This window comes from Doryrhamphus excisus, linkage group LG23, assembly GCF_037039965.1.
Source record: "Doryrhamphus excisus strain RoL-2023G ecotype Guam linkage group LG23, RoL_Dexc_Guam_v1.1, whole genome shotgun sequence".
In the NCBI taxonomy this organism is placed as follows: Eukaryota; Metazoa; Chordata; class Actinopteri; order Syngnathiformes; family Syngnathidae; genus Doryrhamphus; species Doryrhamphus excisus.
In genome coordinates this window covers 771585-785879 of record NC_136379.1, presented here as the reverse complement: position 1 = coordinate 785879, position 14295 = coordinate 771585, and the positions used below count along the sequence as shown (strand labels likewise).

Sequence of the window (14295 nt, the reverse complement as noted above, 5' to 3'; positions counted from 1 at the left end):
GCTCATGTCCCTTGTACAGGGCAACAAAATGCAGTTAGCATCCAACCAGAAGTGCAATTTTATAAGTACCTTAGTAGTAAGTACATGTAGAAATAGAATAGAGCTGTAAATGGCTGTGACTATAATACAGTGAGGATATATAAATGACTATAATATGGCTATTGCAGATTATACAGATAATAAACATATGCACAGTATGGATGTGACAATATATATTTTCCTCACTATACAATGTTTTTCTCAGTATGTACTCAACTAATCCGGCTGTTATTACAGATTATTTTATTTTCCTAGTAGAAAAAAAGTTTGCTTCCCTCTATTCCTTTTCAAACGTGTACATGTGATGTACTTAATGTAACTTTGTTAAGCATGTTGGAAATAAGTAGATAAATTATATCCTATGCCATATTAAACCATTACAACACAGCAAAAAAGCAAACAAAACACACACACACATACATGCACAATAAAAGCAACAGAATCCCAACAACAGGTATGAAAACAGAATGCATGTTTATTTTTCAGTGCAGTGTTGTACGCCCTCATTGCTGTCTTTTGAGGGAGTGTTTTGACGAATGACTGACAACATAATACAATAAGATTGAGGTCTTTGGACTTGCCATCCAGATGCATCACTTCCATTTCACACCAATTATTAAAATGGAATCATTATAATTATATCACTCAGTCATCATGACCTACAGTACAATTTCAGAAAGCCACATCTCAGTTGTGTTCCATTTGGGTCAGCGTATGGTTTTAGAAAGCAAATCTTCATACTAGACTATAACCTTTGGCGATGGTATCTTGTGTCCTCCTAACGCATGGTAACAAGCTCCTCTGAAGAGGTGGGGTGAATGGCGACTGTCTTGTCAAAGTCCGCTTTGGTAGCACCGAGTTTGACGGCCACAGCGAAGCCTTGCAGCATCTCGTCACAGCCCAGACCCTGCATGTGCAGACCCACCACCTGAGGGGTAAAAACAACGCTGTAAGCTGTTATATGTACCCCGAATAGAGAAGTAGGAAACATTTTTTAAAAAGCGGACACAGAAGGCTACCGTTTCCTCCTTGCCAGCACACACTAGCTTCATAATGCACGGGCTCTTGCGGCTGGTGATGGCATGGTAGAGTGACGTGAAGGACGTCTTGTAGACCTTCACGTTCTCCTTGCCTCTGGCTATGATGGCCTCCTCTGTAGGAATAAAACAAACGGGAGTAAGGGTGGATGTGGGAAACATCGGAGGATCTTCAGCCAGCTTACCTTCTGTGAGGCCCACGGTGCCAATAGGCGGGTGGCTGAACACCACCGTGGGAATATTCGAGTAGTCCAACTTGGAGTCCTTCTTGCCCTCAAACAGTCTGTGTGCTAGCTTCCTGCCTGCAGCGATGGCAACTGACAAGACACGAAACATTCATTCATTTTCTACCGCTTATCCTCACGAGGGTCGCGGGGGTGCTGGAGCCTATCCCAGCTGTCTTCAGGTGAGAGGCGGGGTACTCCCTGGACTGGTCACCAGCCAATCACAGGGCACATATAAACACTAGTTTGAGGCCCCCGCCTTGATATGAAAGTTTAATGTTTGATTTTGATATGGATGCTGTATGGTATCATGTACCCAGAAAAAATTATTACGTTTGATTCATGTTCATGTTAAAGGTTAAATAACCGTTAATAGTTATCCTCCCTATCCGTGTGGAAGTGGTAAGTTTTTGGCTATTTAAGTTGAAAGGAAATAACTTGAAGGCTACCGTTTAGGTCGCTAGCTCTCTCGTTTGCGAGTTAGCATGTGTCTCAAGTTGTAAATATGTTGTAAATAAAAAGAGTATAAATGTGACTATAGTCGTGTTTTGTCATGTCTACAGGGCTCTAATAATGCTTTGTTCATTTTAATCTGAAAATAATCTTTTGTCTACCCACCAACTATATGTGCTTTCCTAAGTTTTTATTATTATTATTATTATATTTATTTATTACTGATTGATTGATTTTCTTTATTCTTGATTTGTTTATTTATTTTTCATCTTATTTTGTACAGAAAAATAAAAAGTAAGATATTTGAGAACAGTGGAATATTTTATCAGAGCTTTTCTTGTAGAAAATTGGAACCAAAGTGAAGTTTTTTTTTGTTTTAATAAATGCGTTTTTTTTTTTTGGAAAACCTGATGCGGCCCAGTCTCACCTAGACCCGAGCTCCAGCGGCCCCCAAGTAAATTGAGTTTGAGACCCCTGCTTTAGGGTGTTTAGCCGAATTGTCACAAAAAAACAAAACATACCATTAGGGACACATGTGTGTAAAGTTTGAGCAAGATTGGTCCAAAAAAACATGTAAAATTGTTGTACTTACTATATTTGATATAGTATAAAATATTTGTATTACATGTATGCTGGCAATATCTGAACGTGGGTAACAGTATAGTATTTATGACTAATAAACAGCAATGTGATTGTTTTTGAAGTAGAACCCCCCCTTGGTACAATAGATGATGTGACTGAATGAAATGCGTAGACCTCATTTGACCCAGCAACTCTGGGTGGAGGGCATGTTGTCTTATCTCACACCACACCCCCATTCCAGATAAGCTGTGAATACAGCATCTACTACTCCACTTCATATTGTATTAATACACTTGAAGGCACGTCTTACCGGGTGTGAGAAGCGCTTTGCCACAAACATCTCCCACTGCGTAGATTCCTGGTCGACTCGTGTTCTGGTACTCGTCCACCACAATGTGGCCTCTGTCATCCGTGTCCACACCCTAACACACACACACAGAAGGCATACACATTTACATTACAGTACGCTAATAAGAGCTGTAATTCAAGATAAATGATAATCTAGCTGAATCTTTATTATCATAGTTGTAGCTACACAACATCTTGGTTATATTAGCTACATGAGAAGGACTTTGTCGTCAAACAAGAGCAATGTGGGAACCTTCTGTTAATGGGCAATCCAACAGCAGCTAGCTTACCTTTCTCAATGAACCATAAATAGAAGAAACACAGCTCTGCCACTAAAAACACACTCAGTGCCCTTTTAATCCGTTATTACACACGCCGAGCTAGCACAAGCATTTGCCATTCACTCTTTACTTCTGTGTATAAACATACAGACACACTGACAATTCCCTAACAGCTGCAAAGAAAAAATGAAGGACAAAAAGACTGGTTCATAGATAAGAAAAAAGTCATTTACGTTTTTCATATATATTGCATACGAACAATCAGGCTGCCTGTGACGTCACAGTGAGGCTTGTGAGAAGTCACCGACTTCCTTATATGGGCATAAATATGGCCGTAAATTTTGGAATAGGTGCAGATCGGAAGATCTAGAAAGCTTTTTGCACAAGTTATCAGATTGTTACAGGTTTTATGATGGCGAGAGTTTGACCCTGGAACAAATTTTCCATTTTTTTCCATTAAAAATGTGTTCTCAATTTGGATTAGAGGAATACACCCAATAACATTTCAATAAGTCTCAACAATAATTTGACATGGTAGACATGAAACAGCTGGAATGAAGGTGATCAAAGCACAAAGGTCATGAGAGGACATACCAACTGGCCGATGTTCAGCCCAAACGTGTTGGGCTTCCTTCCGATAGCCCACAGAAGACAGTCCACCTCTTGAATTGTACTGATCTTCTCCTCGCCGTTACCCTTCTCCGGGTCTATGGTGGCGAGCGTCACTTCCAGCCCCGCGTCGGTTTTATGCACCGACTTCACCTGAGAGTTCTTCCACAAGTCGACGCCCGAGTTCTGCAGCTCTTTGGTGCAGTTTGTGCTGATGAAACTGTCAAAGTTCCTCAAAACCTACCATGACAATGTCTGGCCATCACTATATTCATTGGACACATCATAAGGTACGCATGCGCCATTTAAAGCTTTTCTCACTTCACTCTGTCGTATGATGAGGGAGGTTTTGGAGCCCAGGGTGGTAAGGATGCCCGCCATTTCCACAGCAATGTAGCCAGCACCCACGACGACACTACGTCTTTTGACAGGGGGGGGGGGGGGGGGGGGGCTCAATACAAAGTCACATTTTTTAACATCAATCAATAACAGTTTCAATGAGCTTCTTACTTTGGAAGACTTTCAAGGTCAAAAAAGCCATCACTGGTGATGCCAAGACTTGCTCCTGTATTCAATTATATTTTAATAATTATTACTAGTACTTTTATAATAATTAGGAGAGTAAAAGAGGTCATGCATGCCCTTCACATAAAATCTGATTACTAATCAAATCAAATCAACTTTATTTGTAGAGCACTTTTCCTGCAAGGACATCCAACACAAAGTGCTTTACAGAATTAATAACAATTACCACAATTAAAAAGCAAAACAAAGAAAGCCCCTCCCTCCTACCCTCCATACTAGACACCCACCCACACACACACACACACACACACACACGCACACACAGTAGGGAGACATGGCATGACACTGAGGATCAAGGAAACGCCACCTTTGGGGCCATCCGCACTGGGAGGAGCCGCAGGCCGTGCCATCGGGGGACCAGCACCCGGGTCCCCTGACTCCCCCACATCAAAAGGGAGGAACCACAGTCGGCCGGGTGGAAGGGACCCAAGGACAGCACCCCCTCAGCAGACCCGACACAGCCCCCAGTGTGGAGGACCCCCCTACTAATTAGAACTCTGAGTAAATTTCTTCCAAAGTCCGCACCTGGAACCTCGGCATCGCTCAACACAGAAGGCTCCCCTCCGGTGGCGATGAGGATGTGTGGCGCTGTGTACTTCCTGCCGCTTACCTCCACCGTGGGCTCAGGATCGCTAGTGAATCTGGCGTGACCTTCGATGGTTTGGATTTTTGCCTGTCGGAGAAGCAAATGCGTCTTGTTGAGGTTGGCGATACATACAGTATGTGGTGTTGGAAATGTCAATCAATGCCTGTCATGCATAGTAACAGGTAGAACAATTCCAAAAGAAACCTGTGAGTCACCTGTTGCTATTTATATTATATGATATATTTTTATTGTATATTATATTATTTAACAGACAAAGTCATTAGAGACTCAATGCAAAGATTTTTTTCTTACCTTGTCGAGATTGTTGCGATAAATGTGGTTCAGACGACGGACATAAGCATCCCGTTTTGTTTTCAGTGCTCTGAAAATAACATATGGCAAAAAATCAAGGGTTGCATGAATGTTATTTTCTTTCTCGTCTATTAAGAAGGACAATAAATCTGTTGAATGAATCACACGTAGGCACACCTTAAAAATTCCAGTCCAGCCTTAAACTGTATGTATAAAACATGTCACTGATCCCTATCTACTTTGTTTGGACCACTCCTTCCTGAGCCCTGCCTTTCTAGAAACCTTGACTTCAGTGCAGCATAAACAAGACATGACGTGGCAGAGTGGATGTTCTTAGCGCTACAAAGTCACTTACTCCCAGCTGAAACGAACGCTTCCAACCTCAAAGCCGTAGTCGGCGTGGTCGTGGAGGTACTCGGCGTGCACCGCTGCATTCCACATGACCTGCGGAGAAAAGAAAAGGAAAAAAGATGACTCTTATTTTGGTATAAAGTCATGGCATGGTGATTTCTCAATGAAGGGAAATGACAGAAAAGCCTACCTTTTTTGGGACGCAGCCAACATTGACCTGGCAGAGAGGAAAATATTCTTAACACTAAATTTATACAATAATATCTGCTACAACCACTATCATAAGTGTTTGCCTGCACAACAGGCGGGTTTCACTCCTGTATTTATTTTTCATTGCTGAAAATTCTCAATTATTTCCTTTCCTGGCAGGAAATTGTAACATGTTAAACAAAGGAAGTGAACAAACTATGCAAGACATGGAGAAGCTCTGCTTCCTCATTATATGATGCTCCGTAATGTAACTTTGTTAAACATGTGGGAAATAAACGGAACCATATGTTGTCATTAATATTTGAAACAATTTCCATAAATGTGGAGGTTTAACAGAATTATGTTTTTTGGTTGAATGCAATAAGCAATGGTGGAGTGAAACTATAGGAGCAGTTTCCTCCAATTTATGCAACTTCCCTTCAGTTACACTATAATAGTGCGTACACATACACAACTTACATATGCAAGACTCTTCTATTTAGCAAATGCATAAATGCTTCCAAAAACAATTCATTTTTATCCATCCATTCATCAATGCTTGTCCTGATTCTGGTCAAGGGAGCCTATCCCAGCTGACTTTTTGGGCTGCTCCAATGAGGATTACTGCCCAATAACCATTTTATAGCAGGGATGTCCCAACTTTTTCCACTAAGGCCCGCATACTGAAAAATCAAAAGAGGGGTGTTGGGTTATCTTTGACAAATGATATTATTATTAGCTGGTGCATCTCAATAAATAAATAAAGAGCTCAGGAAGTTTTTCCTGTTCCCAAACTACCTTGGCAATCTACAGCAGTAGCTCCCGATCAAAGTCATACAATATCAAGAAGTCCTTGTCCAATATACACCCTCAATCCAACCACCCCTAGCCCTTCTTTCTTCCATACTCTTCACCCCCATCACCAACACCCTAATTGAGATGCGCGTATTGTCAGCAGTGTGAAGGGAGTTTGCTTTTAGGGTCTCGGAAAGCATAATATATATCATATAATATGCATTATTATGCGTCATGAAGTATAGTGTATGTATTGTGGAGAATTGTGCACATATACCGTATGCATAATATTGAATATTTAAGTATACGTTGCACAACATAAGATAAGGAGCAGACTAGTCATATGGGCACTGTAACAGAAGGGGACGTGATGAATATCTCCGTGCTTGTCTTTTACATACTTTACGGTATACCAGAGGCGTCCAGAGGCTCCAGGTGTCAGGTGTTTGAATTGTTACTCACGCAGGTACCTCCGAGTTTGTGACCCTCGATTACGGCGGCGGTGGCGCCCAGCTCCGCCGCCCTCCGTGCCCCGGCTAGCCCCCCCGAGCCGCCGCCGATCACCAGAAAGTCGAACCGGGTCACCCCTGTTGTTGTTGTTGCCATGCTGCGACGGATCACCCGGAAATGCGAGGAAGGTCGATGTCTGATGACGGACGAGGAGTAGAAGACAATGAAGGGGGTTCGTGTACGAGTTAGGCGAGTTAACAGCGCCATAACCAGGAAGCTGACACGCGTGGGAGGACGAGTGGGAGGGTCAATGAAAAAAGCTGCACTGCTGTGTCATTATGAAATGCAACAATGGTGTGCAAATCCTAGAAAACGTGCCCACAATGGTCCCGGTGACGCTCACTTTTCAACAACAGGTGTGAACCACAGCGGCGACAGAACTTTAATAGCAATAACTACTCTTTATACAGTTTCATCAAGGTTTATGACTATTTATGTACAAGTAAAAAATAACATCTAAACATACCTCGGCAGTGCGAGTGAAATGGACACCGTTTGAAGAACGCTGCTTATCTTCACAAAGAGCATATTTTCACCATTTTGTGCCTCACTGCATCAAGCTAGTGCGATAAAACAGCCGGTTTCACAAATTTAAATATGTTAAAAGAGCAATCCTGTGTTTGAAGGACACATTCGCGTTGCATTTACTAAAGTAAACAATACGAAAGAGTTGTTCTTCCGGTAAAGGAAAGCTCGCAACCAATCAGGACGTTGAAGTCATTTTCGAAAGCAGCCGTAAGAACCCAGCGTAAGTCACGTCATTGTACACAAAACGTAGCGTACCTTACGTATAATTCCGCAAAGAATAGCACCGGTGCTACGCTCAGTCTGCCTGCCATCAAATAAATCAAGAGGCAATTATCCGGTTTTGACTGTCAAAATAAAACGCCACTTGAATAATATCATAAAACGTTACTTAATTACACAACTTAAATTAATAAATTTAGTTCAGAATAAACAATTGGTATTTAGAAATGATGAAATAAAAGGAACTTAAATGTTCCAACCATTTAACTGTTTAATGAAATAATGTGTCGTCTTATTTTGAAGGCATATTTATGTTTTCCGGAGTAGTCAAGCTAAGCAACACGAAGCTAACGTTGAAAAGATCCCCCGATTTGCAGCGTTGACAACCACCAGGAAACCATCCAGCAATAATGTTTTAAACGTCTTATCTTAACCTACAAGTACACAATTTCACCAAAGGTACGTAAGCGGCATTTATCTGCCAGACGAATAGGCATTTTTCCTCCGAACCGGGGCGTCGTCTTTGCGACCCCTCTTGTCCTAGCAAAGCCTCACTGGTTGGGCCTTCACTTTGCAATCAGAGGAAACGTCGACACCCCCCACGCCACCAGTGGGGGCAAAAACCCTACAGATTTATGTTATTAAATTTAATTTAGTAACTCTGCTTCAGGGCGTGTTGTCAAGGCTTTTGTTGACAAACGTATCGAGGGTTGCGTGGATCAGACCGTAAGAATGAGCAATGTAGGGGGAGGGGCTGTGCTCTGTTTATCATCAAAACCTTACACCATGTCTTTCTCGTCTCCTCTTCTGCTACACAGCATCATTCTCCAGCAGAAGCAGAATCTGATGTGTACTGTGATGTGAAGCTGTGGAAGTGGGTGGAGCTGCTGCTGCTGCCGGGTGACCCCCTCAACATGAAGCCCGTCACCTATCAACGCTTCCCCACCATGGTGTACAGCACGCAAGCGCCCGTCCTGGTCCAGTCAATTAGCTCCTCCGTGATGGCACGCTGCGACAAATGTGGATTTGCATCGTCGGATACAGAGCTGTTCAAGAGACATATGCTTGAGCACACGGCGTCGAATCTGCACTGCTTTTATTGCCAGAAAACGTTATCCAGCAAGGAGGAGTTGAACGCCCACCTGCAGCAACATATCAAGCACACGTTCACCTGCCCACATTGTGGACAGGGCTACATGAGGAACCGTTGCATGTTGAAACACATTGAGCGTGTGCATAATAAAAACAGTGGTCAAGGACTTGGCTGGACTAAAAATCCACAAGCCTCCAATGCCTTACCCCGCTCTGAAGCATCAACACGGCAGCCAGTCGGAGTGAATGTCCCAAGCCTCAGCACACCTGCCGTGAGACTCAACAAGGGCGCACAGAACACTCGGACAATGAACACAAAGCTCATTAATCATTCAAATTGTGTTTCAAATAATGTTACTAACAGGGCTTTGACGGTGTCGCTCCCTGATGAAGTGTCCATCCCACCTGGGTGCCTGGTGGAACTTGTTGAAGTGAAAACAGTCAATGGGTCAAAGGAGCTAAAACTGAGGCTGGTCTCGCAACAAGAAAACGAGGCCGTCAGGAAAGACTCCAGGTCAGCAGTAGAACAAAACCTCACCGCCGGGAAGACCTTAGCACCCAAATTGAATCCTCCAAATGCGACAAATTCGACAAACGCGGGGATGTGCTTTGTGAACAAAAAGCAGTTTGAAACAAGTGTGGCCTGTGCACAACGTCCTGACAGAATCCCAGTCAGCACGTCCAAAATCCTTGTCTCGAACCAAGCACCGATAAAGAGGACATCTCAGGAAGTTGTCGACCTGGCCAACTACCCCAACAAAGTTTCCAAAATGCACCACAATCCCGTAAGAGAAACGATGGAAATCCCGGCTACATGGAACAAAGCTGTTACCGATCGAGCGAAACCTGACGCCGTCATTTTCACCAGCCAAGCCAGCAGGGCGGCGTGCCTCCCGCACCGAGACAAAAAAGGACCATGTGTTTCTGCGCAAAAAACAGATGAAAGGCGACCGAGTATTCCAGAGCGTCAAAAGAGTATTCCCGTCACAAAAACAGTTGTGACAAAAAGTTCCTTTCGAGACTTGTTGACGTCTGTTAAAGTTGAACCCGATGTAGTTCATCTCCACGACAACTCCAAAATTAAGAATACATCAGCAGGAATCGCCACGGCAAATCGGAAATCAACCTCCTCGGATGTTCCTTCGGGTTCAGCTGTCCGAGGGGCACCTCCGACGATCAAGCTTGGCCAGGATAGCACTCCTCCTCAGACGTCTTTCCCAGCTCCCTCCACGTTGCGACAGATGCTCAGCGAGTCCTCATCTGTCAAAGCACCCATCGCTTCCTCCTGCTCCAAGTCCAGCCTCCCAAATTGGCCACAGGGTGTCCGCTCCAGGGATAAAGCGCCAGAGCCGGAGAGCTTCCCAGTCATCTCCTCCGTGTTTTCCTTGAGCCAACAACCAGAAGAGGCTCAGGGTACCATGCAGCCGCTAGTCATGGCTTTGCAGGGCATCGACATGGACAAACTCCACAACTCCAAGAACCTGAATCCAGCTGTCGACATCCAAGATCGGGTATTGGCCTGTGGCCCTGTGAAAGTGGAAGGGCCTGACAAAATGATTGAACACTTGCCTATCCCGGCACGGAATGACATTAAAGAGGAGAAAAACAATCCAAATGGGGAGAAAAACAGCATGACACAGACGGACAAAGATGTTCCATTCCTGAAATCGGAAAACAATAAGCCAGTTCGGAATAACAAGTCGGTTTCTTCTTCTTCTTCTGCTGCTGTTGTGAATCCCATGTATGACATGTCAAAATTCTTGACCGTATCTTTAATGAGAGTGGACGAATGCGGCGCGTGGACGAGCAGCGCGAATGAACCGGAACCCGCAGCGTCAAATTCCGACCCTCCGACATCTGCGCCGAGTATCCGCACCGAGATCCAACTGATGCCGCTCAAGGCGGACCAACTGGTGACGCAGCCGGGCCCGGATCAGCCTGTGGTTATCCTTAATCACCCAAAACCACGGTTTCCCGTCCAGGAGACCGTTGACAGTATTACCGACACCGGAAGCCCAGAAAAGCCCGCAAAGTGCCAAATATTAAAGATGAGGCTGGGCAAAGTGATGGGACAGAAATATGAGGTCATGGGATGCACTGTGAGGGTCTCCCCATGATGCTCACACATGAGAAAAAAAAACTTTTACATTTACAATGAAGACTACAGAACTATTTTAGATATAACACTCGAAAAAAAACATTCCCCGCTGTACAATTATGGACATTTTGGTACAATTCATACTTTCTAATGTGAGCTTCTGTACTAATAATCAATGATTTGTCTTTTAGTGGCTGTGCAGGAAGCCTCAGAGGGATTCTGTTTGCAAGAACACAGCCAAGCATTTCATTCAAACATTTGTAAAGTCTTACTAGCGACTCGTAGCATAGATGGATGGATGTAGTCTGTAGCTGCAAAATACATTTACTGTAAGTGAGAAGGTTATATTGAACGGAGAGAGATTTTTTTAGACATATTTCCCTGCAAGTTGAGGACAGCCACTATTTGAGATGGCTTCATCTCAAGAGACTTAATCCCAGAGAAAAAGTATTCATTTCTTATCATGCATTACCCTAACAACACAGCATTTTACTGCAAATCCCCCCCCCCCCCAAAAAAAAACAATTCCCAGTTTTTAGTAATAGATCAGTATGTGAAATATTTTTTTTTGCAGGTTTTTGCACACTTAGTGTCAAAATCCATTCATATAAAAAAAAGTGTCACTAATGGCTCCATACATCAGAATCCATTCATGTCGAAGCTATGTATGGCCTACTTCCAAAATGTATGTCATTGTGAATATTGACACAAATGAATACAAGTGGATAAAATATCATGCTTTGTGTAAATACAAAAAAAAAAGTTTGTTATTGTATTGAGGTGGATAGGTTTTACCCCCTTGAAAAGAAGCACCTGAATGCACCATCCATGTTGTGTTTTCAAGGCTTGGCAGCTTCAGTTCGGACATTTCAATTGTTCAGTTTTCTTTGTTCGGTATGCGCTTTTGCATTGCTTAGTTAACATATTTTTAATGTAACCCCACTGAGAAATATGCTGAGGTCAAAAGTTTCGGATTTTTTAGTTTGTCGTCAATGTGTATATAATGTACATTTCCATCTCATGCCCTTTTATTTTTGTATATGTACAGCTATACTTAGCAGCCACAACACTTACACAGTACAGTACAGAGGTGCCAACCATTACAGAGACCTTTGCACATTAAAGATGCTAAAACCACTTCAATGTAAGTCAATATATGCTCAATTGGAACAAAACATTGACACTATAGATTTTGTCATAGCAAATCATTTTCAAAACTTTGGACACCCCTCATTTGTTAGAATACTGTCCAAAATTCTGCAGCTACATAGACAACTGAAATGCTCCGTTGACTGAACCCAAGCTCAATGCAGGCAGATGCTGAAATGCACAAACTGAATAATAAAAGTATACGCTCCTTTTCTTTTTACACATTGACTGTGAAAAGCTGTAAGCCTGGTAATAACATAGCAGTGTGTCTAATATAGTGGTTGCATACAACTCTTGTGCCGGATGGCATGTCATGCAGTGGCTAATGAAGTGTTCGCTGATGCTCTCAAGTTATGAAAATATGAATGGTCCTCAAGCCCCGCTGAGAGAAGCTTACTACAGTACTACTACTATGGCTACTTCCATCCCAACTTGAATGTGTTTTTACATGTTTTACTTTAGCCTTTTTCAACACCAGTGTCATCTGTGTTATCATGTACCATGTTTTTATTACTGTAGTTTTTTCTATTAAAAGTGTGTTAATGATGGTCATGACCTTAAAATTGGTGGTTGTTTTTTTTGATCACCTCAAGTTGAGGTGGAATTTGTATATTGGCCGTATGGTGTAATACCATAGGACATCCTGCAGATGGGGCTAAAGCTTTAATCTTGTTAGGGTGGCCCAGAATGGACTCTACACTCATCAAAGGTAAATTCATGTACCGTTAGGGGGTGAAACGGCTTGCAACTAAACTTTATGTACTTATTCGGAAACGCTAGATTTTACCTTGAATAAAACGAAAGCAGATTATTTTGTTTACCGTACTTCTCCAGCATTTGGTCCCAGTCTCAATCCATATTATGATTCATAGTGTGGATCTCGTACCTCTCACCCTGTGTCCTAAAATCGGGGGTGCCGTGGGAAGGGCGAACTCACACTATAAGCCAATCATACAATATCTGGGCCCACTTCACAACGAGAGCATATTTGACTAGCATGAACGCTACTCATCAATGCCACGATTGGAGAAGGTGAACAAGGGCACGGCAGTATTGCTTAGGCTCTCATGGAAGCAAGATGTTAGCCCACTACGTCAAGGGTGTCCAAAGTCTTTTTTTTACCCTTAACAATATAAGTTAATAATAAAAAATAACAATAAAAAAACTTTTCTTACTTTTGAGCTAGCCATGGTTCTCTCAGCTCTTGTCAAGTAAACAAAGTATTTCATTGGCTCATTTCAGAGTGACGTCACCACCGTTGCAGGCATGTGTTTGGCCAGCGATGTGGGGCGGGTAGCGCGTGACCTGTGAACCAGGAAGTGCAGCCGTGTTCTTTTTCTCCGCCCAAGTCAGGCCGCCCCTTACCGCGGTTTGGGGCTGAACACACTGACGGGTAACACCACGTTTTCTCTCACGTAACCGTAATAACTGAAGTCAAGTTAAGACTGGTTTATTGTACTTACAGCTCATTCTCTGTATTGATTATCAGCCGAGAGCTGTCTATTTAATTCAAATACAAGTTCAGTATGAAGTTCCTGATTCCAATTTGAGAGAGTACAACACACACAAAAAAGAGGTAAATCTGAGGGGAGCGTGTTCACACTCCCATGTTTCCTTCTCTCCTGGATAATTGTAATCTCCCGCAGCGTGAAACAGCCAACAGATGGCCCTGGAGAGCCGCTGGAGCATCATGTTGGCTCAGCATGACGTCCCTCTCACATCCTCACTCCGCTTTCATTCCCTGCATGCTCTTGTATTGCCTGTGTATGGCAAATTTATATTGGTTCATTATATTCAACGGAGCTTCTGGTGCAAGGCAGAGTAGTAGTACTACAACTTCCTGAGCCATCACGGTCAGTACAATTCAGTCGTTTTGTGAGTGACAAGAAGGCATTACACACGCACACACACACACACAAACAGACTCACAATCAAAAGTTCCGTCCAGACTGTGAAATCCAAAGTCCCATGAGGCGGACTCCGACTTGGAATTGGATTTTGCAAGTGTGCAGCAACACTCAGCAGGGCCTTGTCTGGTCTACTTTGCAGAGATTAGTGGGTCATGGGAAGCGGTCTTGGATGACTCACATGAAAGAAGGAAAGAGAGATTATAAAGATGAAACTGGAACATACAAATATTAAAAGGCGTGTGGTGGCTGACGGAGGCTTCACCGTGGGCATCAAGGAGCTTGTGGAAGCTTCTTGTGATACCTCACATACACATTATAGTGGATTAAACCTTGAAAGTTTCTGCTGCTGAATGCTGCATTCGATGATGACCACGTCGCCGCTTCTTTTTCATGCGACA

General features: G+C 43.1%; 2 protein-coding genes and 1 long non-coding RNA gene across 5 annotated transcripts; 1 reads left to right on the top strand and 2 right to left on the bottom strand.

Annotated features, from left to right (window-relative positions):
- Positions 1-48: 48 nt before the first annotated feature.
- gsr (glutathione reductase) lies at positions 49-7660 on the bottom strand. 3 transcript variants are annotated; one of them, XM_058076644.2, is made up of 14 exons: positions 7550-7660; positions 7368-7461; positions 6854-7037; positions 5598-5624; positions 5412-5500; positions 5057-5126; positions 4684-4831; positions 4084-4138; positions 3895-3994; positions 3559-3813; positions 2646-2757; positions 1262-1393; positions 1059-1192; positions 49-967 (listed from the first exon to the last, which is right to left on the bottom strand). In XM_058076644.2, exons 2-14 carry the CDS (start codon positions 7427-7429, stop codon positions 818-820), a joined length of 1518 nt encoding a protein of 505 aa, XP_057932627.2. In that variant the 5' UTR covers positions 7430-7461; positions 7550-7660; the 3' UTR covers positions 49-817. The 3 variants fall into 3 exon arrangements, with proteins under 3 accessions (XP_057932627.2, XP_057932626.2, XP_057932628.2); XM_058076643.2 differs by having other exon boundaries at positions 7368-7611; XM_058076645.2 differs by lacking the exon at positions 6854-7037 and having other exon boundaries at positions 51-967; positions 7368-7607.
- Positions 7661-7923: 263 nt separating this feature from the next.
- LOC131131526 (uncharacterized) lies at positions 7924-13235 on the bottom strand. The gene is made up of 3 exons (XR_013625444.1): positions 13163-13235; positions 8948-9040; positions 7924-8819 (listed from the first exon to the last, which is right to left on the bottom strand). It is a non-coding gene; the product is annotated as an uncharacterized LOC131131526 (long non-coding RNA).
- Positions 7958-11348, top strand: znf518b (zinc finger protein 518B). The gene is made up of 2 exons (XM_058076288.2): positions 7958-8107; positions 8467-11348. Exon 2 carries the CDS (start codon positions 8563-8565, stop codon positions 10855-10857), a length of 2295 nt encoding a protein of 764 aa, XP_057932271.2. The 5' UTR covers positions 7958-8107; positions 8467-8562; the 3' UTR covers positions 10858-11348.
- Positions 13236-14295: the final 1060 nt, after the last annotated feature.

Excerpts from the sequence above, each read along its gene's own strand:
- gsr (XM_058076644.2), bottom strand. The coding sequence starts at position 7,429 with ATGCTCTTTGTGAAGATAAGCAGCGTTCTTCAAACGGTGTCCATTTCA. Across the intron at positions 2,758-3,558 it reads GGCTGAACATCGGCCAGTTG|GGTGTGGACACGGATGACAG; the intron begins GTATGTCCTCTC and ends TGTGTGTGTTAG. Across the intron at positions 1,394-2,645 it reads CAAAGCGCTTCTCACACCCG|TTGCCATCGCTGCAGGCAGG; the intron begins GTAAGACGTGCC and ends GTGTCTTGTCAG.
- znf518b (XM_058076288.2), top strand. The coding sequence starts at position 8,563 with ATGAAGCCCGTCACCTATCAACGCTTCCCCACCATGGTGTACAGCACG.